The 24,679-nt window shown below is 47.3% G+C and overlaps 1 protein-coding gene across 1 annotated transcript in view; it reads left to right on the top strand.

The window, feature by feature from the left end:
- The window catches only part of DNAJC25 (DnaJ heat shock protein family (Hsp40) member C25), an 82,160-nt gene extending 81,826 nt beyond the window's left edge, over window positions 1–334 (top strand). The window contains exon 4 of the mRNA XM_069630807.1: window positions 66–334. Coding sequence (XP_069486908.1) covers window positions 66–188 — 123 coding nt within the window. The 3' untranslated portion in view covers window positions 189–334. The remainder of the gene's footprint in view (window positions 1–65) is intronic.
- Window positions 335–24,679: the final 24,345 nt, after the last annotated feature.

Raw genomic sequence — 24,679 nt, 5'->3', positions numbered from 1 at the left:
CTCTTTATTTTGATAACCTGTGTCTCATCCAGATTTCTTTTGTTTGTAATTCTTTTTTTTTTAAGGTTTATAAACTGGAGCAAGAGGAGGAACTGAAGAAGAAGATGGCCTCGGACCCAAGATGGAAGCGATACCGGAGGTGGATGAAGAATGAGGGCCCTGGAAGATTAACGTTCATTGATGACTAACGGACACTGACAGTGCTGCTCATTCAATTCAGAACATATTTTCATAACTAAATTATCAATTTTTATCTACTGTGCCTTGGCGGCGAGTGAAGGTTAAGAAAACAGGCAGCTCGGGAAGGAAATAAAATGGTGAAGTTCAGAGCAAATCCGGAGCCTTTTTATTTGCTGATACAATTGCACACAAGAATTTTTCATGATAGGCCTGCCATTTTCCGTGCATCTGTCAAATGATTTTATTTTCTTGTTTTAGAGACTCCATACAATTCAAGAAACTGTTGCGGTGTGTAAAGCATGTTTTTAATTCTATTACAGCAATGTTTTTGTGAACCTTTATGCAAGTAGGGATTTGACTACATGATGGCGCCCCCAGGTTCTACAAAGGAAAAAATGCAAATCCCGACTATTGATTTGTTAACCTTTAAGTGCAGACCCCTTTGTGTATTTCTCTTTTCCAATTCCCTTATTGATGTTTTCAGTTGTCTTGAGTTTTCGTGCCATTCTTTGGTAGTTCAGACTTAATGAAATCTAGTGTGATCACCGCTTCTTTTTAGTAGCCTCTCTTGCAGTGTTAGAAATTCAGCTCTTTTGCTGGTAGAACATGGTGGCTCTTTGCACATGTTTGAGTTTGCATTGCCATCAGAGACTAATATTATTGCACTGAAAATCTATTTCTGAACCTTCCACCATTTTCTGAACTATGCCCTGTACCTCCTCAAACTGCCACTCTCAAAGCCTTTACACTACATGATCTTCACCACACCCTGAGTCTTGACAATTCCTTGGACATGCCTTCCACAGCTTCTGTCGCTCAGTGCTCCACTGGGCATTCCCGTGCCCTCCTGCTATTCGCGCTGCACATGTTGGGCTACGTCCTCTGTGCATTTATTGTTTGATGGTGGGGGTAGGGAGGTGTTTATAGGGATCGCTGCAGCGGGTGGGACACAGAACACGCACCCAAGTACCTTGGGAGAAGGGAGTGTAGAGATCAAACTGGAGGGAAAGGGTACTCTGGTTGTGCTTGGAGATTTCAACATATCTGGTATGCGTGACTGAACAGCAAAATGCCTGTCGTTTCGGAAATGTAGAAAATTAGTATTTCATTGGGGTAAATGGAAGTAAGTATTTACGAACAACCTGGTGTATGATCGATAGTCTTCCATCCTCCTCAACAGACATTCCAAGAAACCTCACATTCCCTCATCTTGCATTATACTTGCTCCAAAATGTATCTCAGTGCCAATAATACACCTAGATCTATTAAAAGCCCAGAGCTCTAAATATTTGTTTAAACCCTGGGTGCTTATCTAAATTAAGACCACAAATCCTTTTTTGATCTGACAAGGCCCTTCAGTGTGATTTTGAAGGTAGTTTTTGTTTAGATACTCCCATTAAAGTCCCTCTGCTTCAAATTATTGTTAGGTTGATTTTAGCCGCACTGATGCAATAACCTTTTGAACCTTTGCGTTCATGTGATATTGATTTGTTGACCTCGAAAACAGTCTTCTTGGTGGATTGCATTGGCACGAAGAGTTGGAGAGTTCCAAGCTCTTTAGTCAAAGGAACCTTTACTGAGTTTCTGTAAGAAGTGGTTCTTCGGGCGGTTCCTTCCTAACGAAGATAGATTCTAAATTCCATGTGAATAAAGATCTCTTCCTTCTGGGTTTTCATCCTGCCCGTCATTCAACTTTGGCAGAAGAGGTTTTACACAATTTGAATGTCTGAATAACTGATATTTTACATTAAACACAGTTTAGGAAATCAGACTAATTGTTCAGAACTTATGGTCGTCTGTTACCTGGCAGTTAAGGCTATCTCAAGGTGGGTAGTCGCTTGCTTGGCAAAAGCTTATGGCTTGCTTGAGGCCTCACAGAGACTTCGGGTTCATTCTGCCAAAGCAGCATTGGTAGCTTTTTATAAGGCATGTCTCGTTTTCTGAATTCTTTAGGGCCACCACTTGGGGTAATCATCTTGCTTTTTGCAAGCCCTATTCTGCATCCAGTTAGAGGAAGGTCTGGCCTCTCCTCTACATAGTTGTGTTCCCTAGGACTGCTCTCCAACCCGTCACGCTGACATCCGTAGTTGTGACCTTGGGCTGCGAGGGATCCAGAGTAAATCCTTTCAGCAAGTTGCCAGGCTTTTGCCACCACCTCAAGCCCTTCACTATCTCAACCGAGAGCAGGATCAGTGCCTAATTCTTGTAAGGCTGGGTGCCGGAAACAAAGGGCTATGAGGAAGTCTTGCCCACGGAGTGATGAATACCGTTACTGCCATCAGACACTGCACCACCAGGCCATGGCCCCCCTCAGATGGCAAAGACACTCCACTTCTTCCCTGAGCGTGGTCACCTGTTCTTGCAGGCAGCCAGCCCCTGGTCTGTCTGGAATCGTACTCAAATTAATAGAATGTCTGGAACTGGCTCCAACTGTGACTTCTTGTGATTGATTAGGAACTCGGTTCTCCAAAACCCTGGATACCTCATCACTGTAAGCTTTGTCTCCGATAGACTGGAGCCTTGAAGTAGATGGTTCATGTAGACGTAGATTGCATGGCCTCCCTCATGCAGCAATCCTAATAGTAACGCCAAGATCTTTGTAAAAACTGCAAAGTTCGGATCCCAACTGTTAGTACAACAAACTGGAAATGCCGACCTGCCACAGCAAACTGAAGGAATTGAAAACGGGATGGATGAATTGGTACATGCAGATAGGTGTTGCTCTGGTCCAGCAATGCTAATCCAATCTCCTTCTGAGATCAACGTTATATATATATATTTTTTTTTTGTAATGTCCTACTGAAAGGGAAAGTTGCTAATAAACAGGATGACCCTTTTGAGATTTAACAAGTCAAAATCCACCTTACATTTGTTTTGTACCAAAAAAAGCCCTGGAGTAACAACTATGACGCTGATCTTTCTGTGCAACTGGTTGAATCATGTTCTTTAGCATCAGGCTCGGGATCTCTGCCTTGAAACGGACCCTCTTGACAGGATTCCGAGGCTAAGGAATATCCACCACTCCCACAGCCCTGGGAAGAGCTGAGAACTCTATCTGGTACCTGTCCTTCAAGATGCCCCGCACCCAGGAATCCTGCACATAGCAAATGCAGGTATCCCAGAAGAGATGGATCTTTCCGCCTGCTAGTATAATTGGGGAAGGAGCCCACCAGTCAGGAATAGGTAGTCTTTGGGGTTGGCGATGACCCTCTTTTGGTAGAGGCATTCTCTGTCTGCTCTTGAAAGATCTAGATGATCCAGCCTTCGAATAGGACTGAAGGTCTTACAGTTGTGCCAGGTTTCGGAACTGGTGGCTTTTTTCTCTTGCTTGTGCACTTTCTCCTCTAGCTCATCACTGAAAAGCATTGTGCCTTAAAATGGAAGGCTCAGTTTTAAGATGGGGTGTAGGGCTCTTTTGAATTTTACACAGACAAGCTGTGGAGCCATGTAGACTGAACCAGGGCACTTTATTATACACAGGTACAGATGTAGAACTCCAGTTACGTGCAGGTATGTACATGACAGGTACATGGGACCAAGACGGGTAGTGATAGATAAGGGACAGACCCACTGGCCATCCTCTAACATCCAGCTCAGGCCCTCAACTGACCTTCACGGAACACACAACACTCAATCAACAGTCTCCTGAGCTGTCTCTAACATTCTATTTGCATGCATTCCTGGCCAGTGATGCAGAACAAGACTAATTCACATTACAACACTCGGACACGTTTTTCTGGAGGTTGTCCGTCAGTCCGTCCTTCATGTAGATCAATCTCTTGGTGGTAACAGTAGTTGGCATTGCAATCCAGGCTGCCATGACACCATTGTATGCCAAGTCAGAAAGGTACTCCACTTTGTGATGCCTGACTTCCAGGAGAGCTGAGCATTCCTGTCCTTCATCCACTCTAGTGGAGAGTTCCTGGAAAATCCTCCAGAAGGTTCTGGGTGGTGTAGGAGGCATACTTGGAAAACAAGATGGATACGTGAGAAACGTAATTTTGCTCCAATGCTGAATCCACCATATCACTCGCATCCATCATTGACGCTGCCTATGGCGACATTGATGGTCGCACTGTGAAGCTTGAAAGCAGAGAAGATTGCCATGTCTACAGGCAGGGAAGTCTCCATCCCAACAGCTAGGATTTCCCAATAAATCTGGGCATGTCCTCAATCAATGGGAGCCAATTTCTCAGTCCTCTTGAACTGCCCGGCCGTAGGCTTGGGATTCAGCATCGGAGTCTTTCTCGGTGAACTGCATACATACTGCCTTATGCATACAACCATACCCACTGCCTTCTGGACCAGGTACTTGCCCCTAGAGACTGTCCTGGCCAGACAGTTGGGGTCCATATGTGGAGCTCTTCGTGGTGGAGGAACAGGACTCCCTACAATGACCAGAGCCAGAGATCTAGGAGTCTTCCTTAGTGTTTCTCTAATGATTGCCCTCCCTTTTTAACTAAAATGCTGTCTCCTATCACGAGCAGCAGGTGAAGAGCTGCTGGAATCACTCTGTATCCTGGTGTTTCCTGCTTCTCTTGTGAGAATGCATACTGGCCACACCACCACAATAGTTTTTAACTTGCCAACACTTTTCAGGGAGCCTTACCTGTCCTCCCTTTATGTGCATGTACCAGCACACCTGCTTTACCCCACTGACATTGTCTAGAGCCGAAGACTAGAGTAGACGGCCCTCATTCATGGAGTCTTCTCAGCACTGCCTGTGCATGTGTAGCATTCCTAGGTGGACCTGGTGAGCTCCTGGCGCAGCTTACAGCCCCAGATGCCCCAGGGTGACTCCTCGGTGCACGAGAAGGTCCCCACCCTCAGCCCGAGCCCAGCAGGTGCCGGCGGGAGCTTCCCTGGTAGCAGCAACACAGCCCAGCAAGTTCATGCCCGACACCATAGGAGGCTGCGAAGCGGCGTAACTAACGGGAGTGGTAAGGTAGGGTGCCATATTTGTAACGGGTTGGGGAGCAAACGCTATAAGGTATAGAGGTGAAGGCTGACTCCCTCATGGAGTAATGGACGGGGAAGAGTGGGATGTGAAGGTAATTAAGAGTTACTTTGTTAATGTTAACGGTATTTATACCGTACACCGTCGCCAACGGAATTGGTCCCCAGGCGGATCTGCAAACAAGAAGGTGGGGTGGGTTAGTCTGGCGAAGAGGGAATAGGAAAGTGAGGGAAGTGGTGTGCAGTTGCGCTGAGCTTTGGTGTGAATATCTGACTGGTGCAAGACCTGGTGTGCTGTTGGTGCGGTTTGTGTTTGTTGCAGTGAAGTGCGTGCGGTTTGCTGATCGAGAAGATGGTTGTGTGGATTTTCGTGTGAATTAGGTAAGCGGAGATTGGGTTATATATCTGTCTTTTATAAATCTTGTTCTATGTATCCGGTTGTCCTATAGGTAGGCATATTTTCCACTTTTCTTCCTGTCCGTCTAATTGTTATGAGTGATGGCATGGCGTGTTCCCAACTGTGGTGTTTGAACTTGGTGTAATGGGAAGGGCGGTGTCTTGTCTTCCCCCCCCCCCCCTCTGGTATTGCTGCTGTAAATTAGCAGTCACCCACTCCTTTGCTATCTATTTCCGTAGGTGGTCCATTGGTGCCTGTGTAGTTTGTAGGCCATGGTGTTATTGATATGTCATCCTTACCCTTCCAACCCACTCTATCTGTATTTAATCTATGGTATCGTCCTATCATAGCTATCTGTCGGTAAATTGATCTGCCGTAGATTGTTCTTACTTAACTTCTGTTTATGGGCGATAGCTTAGGGGGATCGGGAGGATCGGTTTCTTCACCAATTGTTTTGGCTGTGTATATGCCCCTGTAGGCGTTCTTCTAGCTATGGGGTGAAGAGCCAGGATTTGATGTGTTTTCTGAATAGTAGGTATTTGTAGGTATTTATTTTATTTATTTAATAAAATAAATAAATGCCAACTATTCAGAAAACACCAAATCCTGGCACAAGGTGGTTTCTTGTGTTGTGTTGGTTCTTTGGTAGCTCGTTCCAAGTTTTTGGGGCGAGGTGAGAGAAAGAAGATCCTCCTGAATTTTCTTTTGTTGTAGGGTTTTGGTTCCAAACTGATATCTATGCTGGAGCTGAGCGTCCATGTTGGGTGATGTATGATTAATGTATCTCTTAGGAACTATGCGCCTTGGTCGTGGATTGCTCTGTGCGTAGTGCACATTGATTTGAGCTTGATTCGCTGTTTAGCCAATGTAGTGTTTTCAGTGCTGGTGTGATGTGTTCTCTTCGGGGAAGTTTGAGGAGCAGACTGGCCGCCGCATTTTGTGAGCATTGTAATTTATTTTAGAAGTCGTCCAGGCATGCCCAGATAAATGCTGTGCGTAGTCTACTCTGGACATGACGAGAACGATGACGGTTTTGTTGGCGAATGGCAGGAATGGTAGCATCCTTTTTACTGCTCGCAGGAGAAAAAAGCATTGCTTGATTAGAGCGGTTACTTGTGGCTCTAGAGTTTGTTTGTTGTCTTTCAGGACTCTCAGGTTTTTTACAACTGAAGATGGGGCTGAGGTTGTACCGAGTTCCCTTGGCCAAGGGATGTAGTGGTTGTCTCCTCTTTGTGGTGTTCATTTTTTCTGTTTTGCCTGGGTTGAGTTTGAGGTAGTTAGTTAATCCAGTTGTATATTTGAGTCAGTTCTCTAATGTTGTGTTTTCTTCTTGAGTGTTTTGTATTTTGTAGACTATTTGTGTATCGTCAGTGTAGTTGTAGCAGGTGAGGCTGTGTCTTTTGATGATCTTGATGAGTTGAGGCGGTTAAATGTTGAATAATAATGGGGAGAAGGATGATCCTTGAGGTACTCCACATGAGGATTCTCCTGGGTTGGAGTTGAAAGGTTTCATCCATTTGGTCTCTGTTGTGTTTGTTAGAAAGGATTTGATTCTTAGTAGGGTGCAGTCAGTGGTTCCAAATTCTTCCAATCTCGTGTTGAGGAAGTTGCGGTTTACTTTGTCGAATGCCGCAGAGAGGTCTAGAAGTATCAAAGTGATATGGTTCTCTGAATCTGCGTTTGCCTTTAGGTTATCCCATATTGAGAGGAGTGCTGATTCCGTTCCTCTCATTGGTCTAAAGCCTACTTGTGCCTGGTCTAGGAGGCGGTGCTCTTCTATGAATTCTTGGATTGTTCTGTATATGCGTGCTTCGAGCAGTTTGGCTAGGTACGGGATGTTGTATATGGGTCTGTAGTTGGAGAGGTCTTCTAAGCTTCCTGCTGTATCTTTGAGTAGCGGCCTGATGTATGCTGATTTGAAGGATTGTGGCACTTGCCCTGTTGAGATTGAAAGGTTGAAGACATTCCTAAGGTATTCCATGGGTTTCTTGTGAGAGGATTGATTTGTATATGTCTGGGGGGCAGGGATCCTTGGGGGAACCTGTTTTGTTGCTTTGATTTGCCAGTTTGACGAATGTCTCCTCTGATATTACGGGGTAGCTTCGGTGATTGTTCAGCTGTTCCTCGTAAGGGTACGTGGGTTCCATAGTCTGTTTGCATGGTCTGTTTTGTATGGTCTGTTCGATGGTAATGATTTTGTTTTTGAAATGGTCTGCTAGATCATTGCATAGTTTGTTCGATGGTATTGGCATGTTACAGCGAGGTGGAATCTTTTATTTTTATTTTTTATTTCATTGATTTTAAAGAGTTCTTTTTGGGTGTTTGGTGCTTTGAAGATTCAGTTGTCGTATTTCCTTTTTGCTTTTTGTATTTCTTTTTTGTATGAGCAGATATGTTGAAATTTGAATCTTTTTCCGTGGTTGTTTTTAGTCCTCCATTCTAGTTCCAATTTTTGTTTTTTCTTTTCATGGCGCCGAGTAGTGGGTTGAACAATTTTGCTGTTGCTATTTTACGTGAAGGGTTTTTCTTTGGCGATCTCGTCAATTGTTGCAAGTTGTGGAGTAGAATTTGTATTTTCTTTTTTTTTGGTCCAGGTTAGCTTCGTCCATAGTTGTTGCTTGTGGTTTGAGGAGTTCCAGAAGTTGTTAGGTTGGAGTTTTTGATGCTGCTCCAATTTCTTTTCATGGTGATGAGTGGCTTGTCTTGTTGCTGGTTTATTGGACTGTTCAAGTGTGATTATATGAAGGGTCTGATGAGGTGGTCCCTCCAGAGTATTGGAATTGGTGGTGCTGTGGTAATGAGTTATTTATTATTTTTTTTTGGTGAAGATTGTGTCGAGTGTATGCCCTGCCGTGTGGGTTGCTCCTTTTGACTAGTTGGTGTAGATTCATTATTGCTAGTGGGCTGGCTAGAGATTTTTGTGTTGCTGTGGTTTCTTCAACGAACCAGATGTTGACGTCTCCGAGGATGATTAGGTGATTGTGCTCAATGGCTAGGTTGGTGATTGCTTCTGTGTCTGCATATCAATATAAATTTCAGATTTGTTTTGGGGGCTTGCTGATGGGCGTAGGATTAGAGATTCACATTTATTGATGATATTTAATGAGTCTTCAGTTTAATTTCCAGGTGTTCCTTGTGGATGATTGCTAGATGATTGCTAGTCCACCACCTCTTTTGGTTTTCCTGTTTGCTTGGACGCACTTGAAGTTATCAGGTAGGCAGTTGAGAGTGATCTTGTAATTGTTGTCTAGCCATGTTTCAGTTACAAATAGGATGTCGATACCTCAGTCACATAAAAGGTTGTAGATTTTGGTGGCATGTTTGGACATTGACCTTTTGTTGATTAGATTGCAATGGATCGTTTTGATGTGGTTTCGTTTATTTTTTGTTGTTTGTTTCGGTTTGTAGCTGTTCAGTCGAGGTGCTTTTGTATTGATGCTGACTGGTTGAAGATCAGCGAAGGCTGCTTCATTGATTGTCTGTTAGATTGATAGTTGGGTTTTTGGCTTCTAGTGCTTCGTTGTTGCGTGTGGTTTAATGTGGATATCCATGGCACCCTTCTGATCTTGTGATGTATGGAGTGGTCATTATTTCTTAGTTCCTACTTGTCCTCCTTCGCAACACCTTCCCAACCATCCCCAGTAAAGCATACTTTACCACAACCGCCTCAGGTAATTGTTCATATTTATATCAATGCACTCTGCTGGAGTTCCAGACTGCACATGCCCTCAACTGTGCAAGAGACGGATGTCCCAAGCTGTCCCTGGCTGAAGCAAGCCTCCCCGTTGGGCCTGGTAGCTATTCCCACTCCCCCGCTGACCCCCTAGCAGGGTTTCACCTCCAAAGTTATAGTATTCACCTGGGCCTACCGTTGTCTGTTGTAAGCAGTGCTGACATGTTGCATTTCCATTGTAACTCTGGCTGCTTCAAGAGCATGGTGCTGTGAGTGCGAAAACAATTATGCTCTGTGCACACCATGTCTGGTATGCTCCATCGCTGCCGAGTTAACTTTTTCTGTACTGGCGGCACATTGGGGAACACCACCTTTTGGAAACTGCCAGGGCTTTGCACCTTGGCCAATGAAAGCCTTGCTTGCAAAATTGGGTTACCATAATAAAGGCAAGAAAAAAATGCAGGATAGAACAAGCTGAAAAACATAGATGCAGGAATAAAAGGTTAAATGGCTTCTGAAAGAGGACTGAAATGAGCAGACTCAACCAGAGAAGTAATAAGAGTTTGGAAATACAGAAACTGGTCCAAGATAAAACCCATGTATTTAGCTATTAGGACCACCAAAAAGAGGAAGAATTAAGTTTAACCAGGAAGTAAAAAGAGGCGTTTGATTATGGCAACAGAAATTCGGTTTTTGGATGTTAGTTTGAGAATGCAGGAAGCCACCTAGGCCCATTCATCTGGAGGGATTTCCTTAGCTGCTAGAGGGCTTGAGGAAAGGTGATACAAAGGTTCAAATGGGCCTCTTTGCTTACAGGATGTGTGTGTCTCTATCCTTGTGGGGATTTGGGCATGATAGCATGCACACGCTGTGGTGACTTGATTTCACTGTGGGCACAAGGCTGGTTTCCACAGTCCCCACAAGGTAGTCAAAACATGTTGTGGGTGGGGGGGGAATGAGGGCCGCATCTGCCAATTCTTTTTTTTATTGTTAAGTGAACCTTTTATAACAGTTTCAGTTAAGTATACACATTATAAAAGAATACACTAACAAAATATACTAAAAGAAGTCTTCAACTGGATGAATGCCAACAACCTGAAAATCAACCCAGGAAAAACCGAAATCATGATCATATCCAAAGACCAAGAGAAGGAAACCGCCATCCCGTGGCCAGCGGAAATGGGATCTACTCCATCACCATCTAAGGTAGTAAAAAATCTGGGAGTCCTGATGGGACAACACCCTAACCTTAGAACCGCAAATAAACGCAACCGTCAAGAAATGCTTCTTCCTCCTCCACACGGCAAGAAAAATACTACCTTTCCTCTCCTTCACACACAAAACACTCACATCGTCGGCCTCATCATGTCAAGTATCGACTATGCAAACAGCCTCTACCTCGGTATACCGGAATACCTACTGAAGAAGCTACAACGGATCCAAAACACTGCAGCCAGACTACTCCTCAAACTATCCAGAAGAGACCACATCACCCCGGTCCTAAAAACACTACACTGGCTCCCAGTAAAACAGCGTATCATCTTCAAAACAATGTGCATAACGCACAGGGCAATCAGCGGACAAGGAGCAGAATTCCTACAAAAAAAAATAACAATCTACAAGCCAACGAGACCGCTCAGGTCAACCAACGAAATCCGACTGGAACAAAAACCTTACATCAAGAAGAAACTCTGAGGCACCGCTTTCTACCACTTAGCTGCAAAAACCTGGAACAACATCCCAAAAGTAATGAGGAACACCAAAGATCACCTTAAATTCAGAAAATTACTAAAAACCTGCCTCTTCAACACCAGAGACTAAAACCGAAACAACAATAAGACAAACGACTCATCAAAAAAGGACATTGACAAACCCCTAGAACCGACAGAAGTACCCTGGGCACCAGTAGGGCTGACGCTGGACACAGGGGTCCACCCGCGAGACCCAGAGAAACGGATGCAACTACTCCAGCCAACCCTTACCATCCCCCACCGCCCGTACAGCCACAACTAGGTACCATGGGGCAGTGGAACGGACAAGATACCACCAATCACCATACAATCGGGTGTATGAACACTAGCGGCTGCGCTAGTCATGTGGAGGGGGTGAGGAGCATGCAAGGTTATTAAGGGAGCGGGTGAAGGGGACAGCTAAATCCTCAAACGGCCTCGAATGCAAAAAACGGGCACGTACCTCCTGAGGCTCAGGGTGTACAAGCATCCTGTCGTGTAAGATTACACAAGCCCAACCGGTTCAGTCCAGGATAGAGATGACTAACGAATACCATTAACAATTTCCTACTCTGCATACACCTCTCAAACTCCAAACCAAACACAACCACAAACCTCTAGCGCAGCAAACCGCACGAACTTCACTACACTGCAACAACAAAACAAAAACACACATAGACTCGCACATCAGCACACGACGACTACCGGCCGCATACACCCCAGGCCCAGCCGACGGAACCACCGGGCTGAGGCTGCCAACAGCACATCACTGCAATCTTGCACTTTTCCAGCCTCCACCCACTAACCCACCCTCCCCCCTCTTTCAGAGCCGCCAGGGGACCACTCCGGTGGTGATAGTGCGCGGTACAAATGACCTTTAACATTAACATTAACATATGAAGCAAACCAATTACTCAATGAAAAATGAGTAAAGCCAACCCAGAAATCTATTTTCCAATTAACCAGAAAAAGTCAAATCAATTGATTTAAAAAAAATGCAACAGCGTCATAGACAAATGGTGAGTTTAAACATCTTTGCCACAATGAATCACTATTTATGAATTTTGAGAGGAACATTTTACCCAAAAAAAACTCATACGCAGAATATTTAATGCAGGGCACTCTATGTAAATGCGTAGTTGTTTCTATGTTCTCCCCAATATTACAAAATCTACAAGATTGATTATACTTTTAGTTTTGCCCCCTCCTTTGTAGGATCTCAAGTGTGGGTAGCAAGTTTTAACAAAAACATAGGAATACTGCTCTTCGAATGATGCATGGGAACAAAATTAAGTATGGGGGAATAGTGGGCCCTTTTTGTATTCATGCCTCGTGACCCAAAGACGGGTAGCTGTGGAATTTATCGGTAGTCTCCACCCAATCTTGATCATATAACCTGTTTACCATTTCAGGATTATCAACAAAGGACTTTACGCTCACATTTAGATTTTCCAGAATAAAATTGCAATATGAGTGAAATTCGTACAGCAGATTGACTCTCTTACCCCTTGGATCACACCCATAGCTTTGTTCATTGCCTCCTATAGTGACAGCTCAATAGGATGCAAAAGTTTGAAATATAGTTCCAGGCAGTTCCATTGCACTCGGGCTCTCAGATGTTAACCCCAACTCAAACCGAATAGCTGTAATGAGTACACAACTTGGTTCACCTAAATGTCTCCTCCAAACCTTGGATTCTACTCGATACAACCATTTCAAAGCCACCCAGAAATGTAATTCAGGGGCGTATATAATTTTAGGGACAAATTTCGCTTCATATAATTTTAGGGTCGGTTTTATCGAAGAGCCGACAACTTTTTGGTTCACAATAGCCAGCTGGTTTAACATGAGAGATGCCTTTTGCCTAACATTTAGCTGGAGGTTACAAAGAGAAGGGCGAGCCAGAATAAAAAAGAGGGAAGTCATACTAGGACATGGTGGGAGAGTGACCTTTCCAGCCTACCATGCTAGAGGAGTCATTTTAAGCCATCTGCTAAAGCAGAGGATCTTGGTCTTTACAGAATTAATTAATAGGTCGTTCTCGCCCACAAATATTGAGAAAGCAGCTAGCAGCCTCCTTCTACCTACACGTATAGGATCGAACAACAAGAAGTCGTCCACGTAGTCTAACCAGGGAATCCTTTTAATTGCCCAGTTTTGGAGTAGCCAGACCGCTGACATGTTTATGTCAGATGCGTATAGGTTGAACAGATAGGGAGCTAATTTACATTCTTACCTTAAGCCAGACTGAGTAGAAATAAAGTCAGTCAAAAGGCCCTCTGTTCAATCTAACCCTCACTGCTCGTGGAGTGCCATAATAAGTTTTAACATGCCACTCGGCATTACCCAAGAATCCAATTTCCACCAGTCTCCTGCGATCTACTCTATCAAAGGCACCTGGTAAATCAATCTAGGCTAGGTAGGGGCAGTTTTGTCCGACCTCGCACTTTCTTGGATAGCCCTGGCAATCATTCCATTGAGGTTAGTAGTGTCCTCTTCGAAACTCTGTTTGAAAAATAAGGAATCTGTTGCTTTGGCCCAAGCCTCTAAGTGGGGCATCAGGAGGGAGGCAAAGATCTTACTATAAGAGTACAAAAGAAATATTGTTCGATAATTTCTTGGGAGCGATCTAGCTCCCCTCTTGAAAATGTGGAACCACTATGGCAGTATGCCAGGATGGAGGAATACAATTTAGCTCAATCGGACTCTGGAAGAGGATTACCACAGCATTTGTCCAATTATAGCAGTCTGATCTTAAAGTGTTTAGTGAGGCCGTTCGGGCCCGCCGCCCTAGAGGTCTTGTATGCTTTAATTAACTTGCCAACACCATCATTGTCAACACACAGCTCAAAGGCAGTCCGCTATACCATCAAGGATCTCAACACGTGTGGTTCCTCTTTCGCATTACCCACAGCATAAAAATCGGAGAAGTGCGTAACCCAGTCCTTCTCCAAAGCTATGTTAGGCTGGGAGAGAAGTAACGGGACATCAAGACTGTTAATCAAAGACCAGAACACACCCACATCTTTGCTGATTAGTGCTGCGAGCATATTTTCTGCATCTTTTTAAAAGGTCAGCTTTCTTTTGTTTGCAGAAATTCTTGAAACTGTTTTTAGTCAAATTCTTTCAGCATGCTGAGAACTATGGTATCCCCCCCTCCCCTAAGCAGTTGGATTTCTAGCCTCAAGGCTATTTATTTGTTCACTGCAGTTTCGTCAAATGTATACAGGTGTCTCCTATGACTGTACCTAGAACTGGGATTGGAGCCTCTTTTTAACTTCATTAAATCTTCTAAAGTAGAATTGGAATGGAATACATTGAACGCCCTCAGCTTCCATTCAAAGGATGAGTTGGACATTACACGCCCAAGGGAGTCATTTAATGAATCTGTTTTGATGAGACCACCTGTTAACCATTGCGACCTGCTAAGATCCACCCCTTCTCCCTCCAGCTGTGCGGTGGATAGGTAGTTTAAAAAAATATACCTTTATTTAATGTTGCCATGGCATTTAGCAAATATCAAGCAAATCATTTCAGACATTCGGAAGGCATGGACTCTTATTCAATTCAACTTTTAAACATAAAATATTTCACGTCTCACACAGCTTTTATTGTCTGTCTATCCCTCTTCATCAGACCGATCCGCCGATGTGTGTAGGTATGCTCTGAGTGGGGCCCAGATGTTCCTAGGCCTGGCCTGAGTTTGTATGCCCTGTGTGTAAATCTCATTTTCCTGCGTGAGAGCCAGGTCTTGAAGCCATGTTTGGACTGTGGGGGGAGTTTTAGACTGTAGACTTCCATTTCATAAGTATATGCTTCTTGTCTACTGCCCCTGCCACAGCAAACAGTCTGCAAACTTTTATCGAGGGCTTTCCAATATCTCCTAATAAATATTTTAGCAGTGTCACCGGGATATGAGTAACCAGTATGTCACTCATTGTCTCTGCTACGTCTTCCCAGGATTGGCGGATCGTTGGGCAGTTCCAGTACATATGGATCACGTCTGCTGCAATCGGTCCGCATTTGGGGCAGACTGCTAGTTTGGATGGGTCTTCTTTGGGGGTAATATGTAGTGGATTTATACTTTTGAATTGAATGAGGCGGAAATTGGCATTGATGGAGATGGTTTTAGTGTATCTGCAGTAGTGTGTCCATTGTTGCTCATTAATTTCTATATGAAGGTCTTCCTCCCATTTGGATCGCATGTACCTTTCTGTATATTTCTGAGATGCCACTCTTGAGCCCTGCTGGTGACAGGATATCAGCAAGGAAGGTATGTACTGGTGGTTCCTTGGGGGAAGGACGGCCATATGGCTCTGCAGGCTGCCTTTAGGCGGTGGTACTGTAGTGTTGGGGTCAGGCCGGTGCCTATTCTGTCCTGGATTTCAGCAATCGCGACAAAGCGGCCCTCCGGAAAGAAGTCACCCAGTTTGGCTCTGCGTCCCATCGGTTCTGCAGAGTATGATCCATGGTTGGTTCAAGGTCTGGGTATGCCCATAGTGGGCATGTGGCCAGTATGGTGTCTTGCATTGGACTCGTTTCAGTATCTGCATCCATGCACGAACCTTGGGCGTCACTGGGTCCGCCAATACCTTCAAGGGGATTGGGTCCTCTGACGTATTCCATTTCTATGACAGGTAATGTCCACAGCTGTGCTGCTTCGGAAAATCTTTGGCGTCCTGCATCGATGCGCCGTCCCAGAGGACCACCTCCGACGGCCGATGTCACCCGATGTGATAAGTAGGACGCATGACGCCCATAGCTTCAGTTCCGTTTTTTCCGCAAATGTGTTCGCTTCGTGAATCTCGGTACGCCTCGACTCGCTGGAGTTTGCTGTTTTCAAATCTCGGTTCGTTGAACCTGTTCGGTTTGTGTGAAGACCTGTTCGTGGTGATGTCTTTCTCATCTTCAACCCCGCGTCCGGGCTTCAAGAACGGCGGGGACTGTGGGTCCAAGATGTCGCTCACGGCAAAGGCCTTGCGGCAACGCAAGAAGAAGCTGTCAGTAGGCCGGGTGTCTAAGCCCCGGAAGTCGAGGTCTGCGGGGCTTTCGACGGATGACTCGAGGGGCGACTCTCCGCGTCATCATCGGAAGTCCAGTGGGTCTCCTTCCAGGAGTCAGTCTCGCCACTCCTCCGCCTCTTCGAGGCATTCCCGGAAGCGCTGGCATAGGTCGCCTTCCCCGTCCTCTTCCGAGGACTCCGCCCGTCGGCGGGTCGCTTATCCCTCAATGCAAGCGACACCGGAGGAATGGGCTTCCTTCGGGAAGCAGATGCTAGCGATTCTTGAATCACATGGCACCGGTCCGTCCGCGCCTCCGAGTGGGGTCGGTCGGCACTGGTCGAGAGACACCGCTCGTATGCCTTCGGGCTCGGGTGGTCGGCACGGCTCGCGGGAGAGGTCCCGCTCGGACAAGGGTAGCCGTTCTCGCCATGCCCGTTCCAGGTCCCGGTCCTCGACGCGCTCGAGACCGCGTGATCCTGTGCCGTCTTCGAAGAAGACATCGACGCCGGTGGCACCGAGGTCGTTGACGATTTCTCTCGAGGCTCCGCCTCTGAGGAGGTCGTCAGCGCCTAGGTCGTCGAGAGACACGCTCGGAGCACCGGCTTCCAGGCCTGTGTCGACGCTGCTGGCGCTGCAGCTGATGTCGACGCCAATTTGCTCGGCGCCGACTCGTTCGGCGCCCTCGACGCCTTTCGAGGCGGTGGTGTCGGAGGGGCCCTGTGGCACGGGGTTTGCCCCTAGAAAGGCTCTGGCTAAGGTCAGGCACTGCTTTGGTCCCCAGAGGTCTTCCTCTCCCCGCCTGGAATACATTTCTGAGGGTGATGAAGGCTCTGATGGCGGCTTGGTTCTGGTTACGGTTCCCAATTAACTCATCTCGGGCCATAGCCAGTTTGATGACCTGCGGCAGTCGCTGCATGATGCCAGTGGACTGGACACCTCTCCGGAGGTGGAGTTTTGTAGGCCGGAGCCTGACACTCATGGCAATTCTTCATATCGGCGCCTTATGTCTCGGGTTACCGAGTACTTGGGTTGGTCAGCGCCCCCAGGGGAGTTCGTTCAGGATGATCTCGCGGACATCCTTGATCTCGGTCCACCCACTGACCCGGTTTTGCCTTTTCATATGGCTCTGCAGAGAAGGGTGGCGGCGGCTTGGACTGCTCTGGAGTCTCCCGGGAGTGGGCAAGTCTTTGTCGCGAAAATACCGTCCAGCCAGTAGCAACACCTGTTACTTGTCTAGGCACCCCACTCCGGAGAGTTTGGTGGTGCAGGCGGCTACGGCCCCGGCAAAGCAGGCGTCGTATCCTACCATCTCTCCGGATAGGGACGACAAACGTTTTGACGGCTGGGCGAAGAAAGTGTTTTCTTCGGGGGATATGGCGCTTCAGGCGGCCAACTCCATATGTGCCTTGTCTCGTTTCACACACACACTCTGTGGAACTGTGTTGCATTAGCGGCTGAACATATTCCCGAAGGGGACGAACGGGATGGTTTCCTTGCTATGGTTCAGTATGGCAAGGATGCCATGTGTGAGGCCGTTCAGTCGGGTTTGGACTTGGCGGATTGTGTCAGCCGGTCCATGGCGGCGAGCACCGTAATGCACAGGTTTGCGTGGTTGCCGAAGTCTGGGTTCGCTCCTGATGTGCAGTCCCGGCTCCTCAACATGCCCTTTGACGGTGAACACCTTTTTGGCAGCAAGGCTGACGAGAGCCTTGAGAGGTTGCAGACCTCCAAAGCTGCAGCAAAGTCGTTGGGCGCTGCAGTTCACCAACCTCCGCCTTTTCGTCCTAGGGGACAGCAATGGAGGGGAGGTTCCTTTCGCTATTACTCGTCCTTCAGTAAAGCGAGGGGAGCTAGCAGTCAAAGAGGCCATTGTAAGAGTGCCAGAGGTGGAAATAAAGGTACTCGAGGTGCCAAGGCCGCTCGGGCAATGCCGCAGCCGCTACCACTCAGTCATGAGGCCAGGTCCCATGGTTCGCCGATTGGGGGAAGGCTGGCGCAGCATCTTGTAGAGTGGCAAGCCATTACTTTGGATGTGTGGGTTCTGGAGATCATATCCCCCGGCTACTGTCTTCCTTTTCGGCAGAGGCCTCACGACAATCTACCAGGGAGCCTCTCTTTGAAGAGTCCGGATCCGCTCCTTGTGCAGGAAATTCAAGCCCTGCTGGAGAAAGGCGCCATAGAACTGGTGCCTGAAGCGGAGAGGAACAAGGGTTGGTAGTCCCCTTATTTTTTGATATCGAAGAAAGACTGGGGATTGAGACCCATCATGGACTTGCGCGGTTTGAACAAACTCCTCAGGAAGGACAAGTTCAAGATGGTGACTCTTTCTCAAGTCCTCCAGGCCCTTCAACTTCAGGACTGGTTGGTGTCTCTCGACCTTAAGGATGCTTACTTGCATGTGCCGATCCATCCCAAGCACAAGAAGTACCTGAGGTTCGCGGTTGGCGACTCGCACTTTCAGTTTTGGGTCCTGCCGTTCGGATTGACCTCCGCCCCGAGGATTTTCACCAAGCTCATGGTGGTGGTGGCAGCGCATCTCAGGAAAGGGGGGATTCACGTCTACCCCTACCTGGACGATTGGTTGATCAGGGGGAGCTCTCCCAAGCAAGTCCTGGATCATCTGTCCGTCACCTGCCACTCCCTTCACAGGCTGGGCTTCTCCCTCAATTTAAAGAAGTCCCATTTGACACCAACGCAGCGGCTCCAGTACATCGAAGCAGTGCTAGACACGTCCCTGTGGCAGTGTTTCCCTCCTCAGGTGAGGGCTCTTCACATTCAGCAGATGGTGCACAAGTTTGTTTGCCCAGAATCTCCCAGCATCCAAGTTCTTGAGACTGCTCGGCCTCATGGCATCCTGCATTCTTCTGGTGCCAGAGGCTCGTCTGTGGATGAGATCTTTGCAGTGGGCACTCAAGCTCCTGTGGTCTCAGTCCTCCGGCAGGCTGTCGGACCCTGTTCAGGTGCTGTCCTCGGTAGCCCGGAACCTTCTATGGTGGGCCGTCGAGGGCAATCTGATGAAGGGGGGGCCCCATTTTGGCTGCCCTGGCCGGAGGTGACGATCATGACGGACGCATCCCTCACGGGATGGGGAGCTCATGCCAACGAGTTGACAGTCAGCGGTCGTTGGTCGCCGTCGGAGTCCAGACTTCATATCAATCTGTTGGAGCTGAGGGCCGTCAGGCTAGCCCTGAAGGCTTTTCTGCCGACTGTGCGCAGAAAGAGTGTCCTGATTCTAACGGACAACACGGTGGCCATGCACTACCTCAACAAAAAGGGGGGGAGGGTCGCAGTGTCACCTCCGCTGTGCAGGGAGGCGATGCAGCTCGAATTCTGGGCCATCCAGCAGGAAGTTTCGATCTCGGCTGTTCATCTGGCCTGAGATGACGACGAGACGGCGGACACTCTGAGCAGGCAGAGCTCGATCTCTCACGAGTGGGAGCTGGCTCAGGAGATTCTCCTGGAGATCTTCGCCCTTTGGGGGACCCCTCAAGTGGATCTCTTCGCCTCCAGTGTCAACCGGAAGTGCGAAAGGTTTTGCTCGCAGGAATTTCCTCCAAAAGGGGCGTTAGGCGACGCGTTCGTGGTGGAGTGGTCATTCCCACGGCTGTACGCGTTTCCTCCAGTCCCCATCATCCCGCAAGTGCTGCGGAGGTTCGGTTCCCGGATGATCCTCATTGCTCCGGCGTGGGCCCGGAGGACGTGGTACCCGGACCTTCTAGACTTGTCCATCTGCCCTCCACGTCGTCTTCCCTACCGAGACGATCTGCTCTCACGGGAGGGGGAGTCGGGTTCTCCATCCAGAGGTCAGATCCCTCAATCTTCACGCTTGGAATCTGAAAGGTTGAGGTATAAGGATTGGGACCTCCCTGAAGACGTATTGGAGGTGTTGCTCTCAGCCAGGCGGCCGGCAACTAAGTCTCTGTGCCGTTGGAGAAAGTTTTGCGACTGGTGCAGGTTTCAGAATGTGGATCCTTTTGAATGTGACATTCCCATGGTTGTCTTTTTTGCTTTCTTTGGCCCACAGGGGCTTGCAAGTGGGAACCGTTAAAGGTTACCTGGCGGCGCTGTCCATATTTAAGCGCTCGTCTGAAGAGTGTTCATATTTTAAAATTCCTTTAATTTCGCAGTTTTTGAAAGGGCTCACTAATGTGTTCCCTCCGTCACCTTTTCTGGTGCCAGGTTGGGATTTGAACCTTGTTCTTAAGTTTCTTATGGGTGCTCCGTTTGAGCCTTTACATTCTTGCCCTTTGAGGCTGTTAACTCTGAAAACTGTGTTTTTGGTTGCAGTTACTTCCGCTCGCAGAGTGAGTGAGTTACAGGCACTTTCAGTTAAGCCACCCTTCCCTGTGCTTCATAAGGACAGGCTTGTCCTTAGAGTTTGTCCTTCTTTTTTCTTCTGAAGGTGGTTTCGGAATTTCATTTGAGCCAGAAGGTGGTTCTTCCGGCGTTCTATCCTCCTCCACATCCTGGTAAGGAAGAGGAGAGGCTCCATAGGCTTGATCCTCGGAGAGCGTTGAGCTTTTATATTTCGCGCATGTCCCGGGTCAGAGTGGACGATCAACTTTTCATTGGTTACGCTGGAAAACGTTTGGGACAAGCTGTGACGAAACAGACGTTGTCTTGTTGGATTATTTTAGCTATCTCCGAGTGTTACCGCTTGGGGGGGGGGGGGGGGGTAAGGACCCTCTGGCTGGCTTGCGGGCCCATTCTACCAGAGGAGTGGCTGCATCTACTGCCCTGCAGAGGGGAGTTCCTATTCGTCACATCTGTGATGCAGCCACCTGGGCTTCAGTACATACTTTTGTACGTCACTATTCCCTCAATTCCATCAGAGGGCAAGATCTGGCCTTTGGCAAGGCAGTTCTCTATTCCGCAATTTGATTGGGCATGCTAAATTTGTATTCTAAATTCTTTCCCACCTCCTTGCTTGGTACTGCTTTGGGAGTCTGTCATAGATATGGAATATGTCGGAGGACCCAATCCCCTCGAAGAACAAGTTACTTTCTTACCTGGTAACTAGTTCTTTCGATGGGATGGTCCGACGACATATTCCATATCGCTCCCTCCCTGCCTAACCTGCTGCAGAATTTCTTTTGCGATTGCAGCTTGCATTCCGCAAGGCCTTGTGTGTCTGACTGGCAGAAAACTGGTGGCACACGTTCTGGGAAAAAACTATAACTGAGGCTTTTTTTAAATTTATTTTACATTTATAAAGCGCTCACATAGCCCGCAGGCATCGAGGCGCTGTTACATGAATAGTTTTTTTTCTCTTAGTTGCGTATTTATAACGCGCTTAAACACCCAGAGGTTTCTAAGCGCGGACCCGGGGATCGAACTTGTTGCTTTGTGTCGTCTTGCTTCCAAGACGCGCACGCTGCCGCTGAGCTATGTGCGTCCTACTTATCACATGGGGTGAAGTCGGCCGTCGGAGGAGGTCCTCGGGGACGGTGCATCGACGTCATCGATGCAGACGCCAAAGAATTTCCGAAGCAGCACAGCAGTGGACATTACCTGTCATAGATATGGAATACGTTGTCGGACCATCCCATCGAAAGAACGTTACCAGGTAAGAAAGTAACTTGTTCTTATCTTACTTTAGTGAACATCATACCCTGAAGGTCTTTTGGTGCCGCTGCAAACTCTTCGGCATGTATGTGCGCATAGTGTCTGTGTCCTGGAACCAGTATCTGGCGAACTGGCCTGCATTATAGTATAACAGGAGTCCGGCACAGCCAGACCCCCTGTATCGTATTGTTCACATATCTTGGTCCATCTAATCCTGGGGGTACCTCCTCCCCATACAAAGTGTACACTGCGTCTCTGTAGAACTTTGAAGAATTTTCGACCCGGCCAGGTGGGAATGCCACTGAAGAGATATAATAATTTGGGGATGATCACCATTTTTAGTAGGGCTATTTTGCCAACATGGATAGTAGTTTAGCCCAGAGGTTGAACTTACTTTCCGACTGCGTTTGAAACTGACCATAGTTGTTGGAGTACAGCGTATCCTTATCTGTTGCTATAAAGATCCCAAGGTACCGGGCTGTAGTGGGTGACCAGTGGACAGGGTAGTGGCCTCAGATTGTGTGGCGGATTTGGGTAACGTATTTCTGATTTGGATTGCTTGATCTTGTATCTGGAATATTTTGTAAATTCTGCAATGTCCTGCATTATCGGGGGAAGATGTGTATCTGGATCTCTGACGTACAGCATAGTCTCATCGGCGTAGAGTGAAATGAATTGAAGTTTCCCCATGTGTACCCCTCTCCATGCGTGTTTGGATGCAAGAATGCTGCCATTCCCTCTAGTAAGCGCAAATCTCAGCGCGGAGAGGGGACAGCCTTGTCTCGTACCTCTTTGTAGTCCAAAACTGGCAGAGAGGGTCGCGTTAGTCCTGACTCTGGCTGTACGGTTATGGTATAATACCTGTATACTTTGGATGAATCCCAGGCCGAATCCCATCTTCTGGAGGATGGCATTCATGAAACTCCAGGAGATGGAGTCGAACGCCTTTTCGGCATCTAGTGTCACTGCAACGGTCTTCTTCTCGGGGTCCATTTGAGATGAAATTGTGAAAAATCTACAGAGGTTTAGGGCTGTGGAACGGGAAGGTATAAAGCCAGATTGATCTGGGTGAATCAGTTTATTCATGTGGATTCAGCTTGTTGGCAATGGCCTTTGCTATAATTTTCGGGTCCACATTGATGACAGATAAGGGCCTGTATGAGGAGGGGTCTTGAGGAGGTTTATGTGGATTCAGCAGGATGGTGATTATGGCCTTGTGTAAAGACGGCGGTAGGGTTCCTCTCGCCAGGGACTCCTCTCAGAAGCCAGGGGGCTAACTCTGTAATAAATGCTTTGTAAAGATCAGTCGTAATGCTGTCGGCTTCGGGTGCTTTGCCCGTCTTTTGGTCTTTGATTGCTTGGGATATGTCCTCCACTGACAGAGGGCTGTCCAGAATTACCCTTTCTTCGTCTGAGTTTTGGAAGTGAATAGGAATCCAAGTGTTGCTGAAGATCTTTAGATGACTTCTGGTCCCTCTTCTGGTATAACTTGGAGTAAAAGCGTAGGAATATCTTGTTAATCCCTCTCTTATCCTTATGCGGCGTTCCATGTTCATCGGTGATGCTGGTAATTTGTCTGTGGCCCATTTCTGATCCGATAAGGTTGGCTAGTAATCTACTGGACTTGTTTCCCCCTCTCCGTACCTCCTGGCTCTCATGGGTCGTATCATGTAGTGGACTTCCTGGTCCGCCAGAGTTTTGAATGTTGCGGTGGCATCTTGTAGCGGGGCCAGGGTATTCTCCCCAGGTGATCTGGTGTATGCTTCTTCCATTTTTATGCAGGCTTTGGTCTGGGTCAGGGTCAAGCGGATCTCTTGGAGTCTGCCATGTGCCGTGGCGATCAGATGCCCTCTCAACCACACCTTAAAGGTTTCCCATATTGTGTTGAACGATATCACAGAGCCCTTGTTGCGCTCGAATAAGTTGGTTACTTCTATGCGGAGTGTCTCCACCGGCGCCTCATCCCGGAGGAGATGCAGTGGCATGTTCCACATTCGTGGGCTTTGGGGTATAGATCCAAATTGGATGTCTAATATGATCGGGGATTGGTCCGAGAGGGTGTGGGGCAATAAAGTGCATTCCTTAGTCTCCTGGATACACTCTGTGGAACACAGCCAGTAATCGATCTGGGAGCTCGAACCATGAACATATGAGTGAAATGTAAACTGTTTGCGAAGAAGATGAAGCTCTTTCCATGCATCAGCCAACGGTATTAGGAGCATAGCCTGTTTAATGGTTGACGCTGCTTTCGTCTCCTTTCTGCTGCTTGTAGTTCTGTCCATCTCGGGATCTAGGATGGTATTGAAGTCACCACCCCATATTACCTTCGCCTCTCCTATTGGCAGTATCAGTGCTAGTATCTGGTGTTAGAACTCTGGGGTGTCCAGGTTAGGGCTGTACGTATTGAGGACCATTATATCTTATCCTTGAAGCGTTCCCCATATTATGTACCTGTCTTTGGGATCACACTTAGTTTTAGTTATGGCGAATCCTATTCTTCGTGGATAATTGTTGCAACCCCTCTGGATTGTGAGGAATTATCAGTGGTAATCACTTGTTGACCCCCGGCGCTGCTAAAAGATGCAACTGTTTTTTCAGTTGCATGAGTCTCTTGCAGAAGCATTATGTCGATTTTATGTCTTGCAGCATAAGCCATGACTTTCCTGGCTTTGATTGGATTGGACAGGCCTCTAATATTCCAGGATGAAAACCTAGTGTTCACCATCCTATATTGCGTTGCCATATTTTCCACCATGTAATGTGTGTGTTGCGACTACGTTGTCCAAATACCTGTCTCCCAGGTTTCGCCGTGCCAGATTTTCTATATAGTTTAACATATTCCAATAGCCCCCCCTCTCCTCCCCAACATGGGATAAATGTCCCCCCCACACCAACCCTCCCCTTAATGGGCGGTGTATCCCTCATAACTACATGCAATATTGCAATAATGGAGGTGGTGTGTTCCGTTGCCCCATCCGGGGCCGCAGCCTTCACGAGTGTCGTCTCCTCCATGGCGCATCTCTTTCTGTGAAGTGTTTATGAAGGGTCAACTAGGAGCCTAGTTCTGCATTGTGTAGGATGGGGTTTAGCTGTTCTCAGTCGTATTGGGGGTGTTTGATTCAACATACCTCGTAGCATAAACAATTTTCCTTTCTCGCAACACCTTCTGTACACC

This window comes from Ambystoma mexicanum, chromosome 6q, assembly GCF_040938575.1.
Source record: "Ambystoma mexicanum isolate Mex_15411 chromosome 6q, UKY_AmexF1_1, whole genome shotgun sequence".
In the NCBI taxonomy this organism is placed as follows: Eukaryota; Metazoa; Chordata; class Amphibia; order Caudata; family Ambystomatidae; genus Ambystoma; species Ambystoma mexicanum.
The sequence above is the reverse complement of the archived record's forward strand: the minus strand, read 5'-3'. Positions and strand labels throughout refer to the sequence as shown.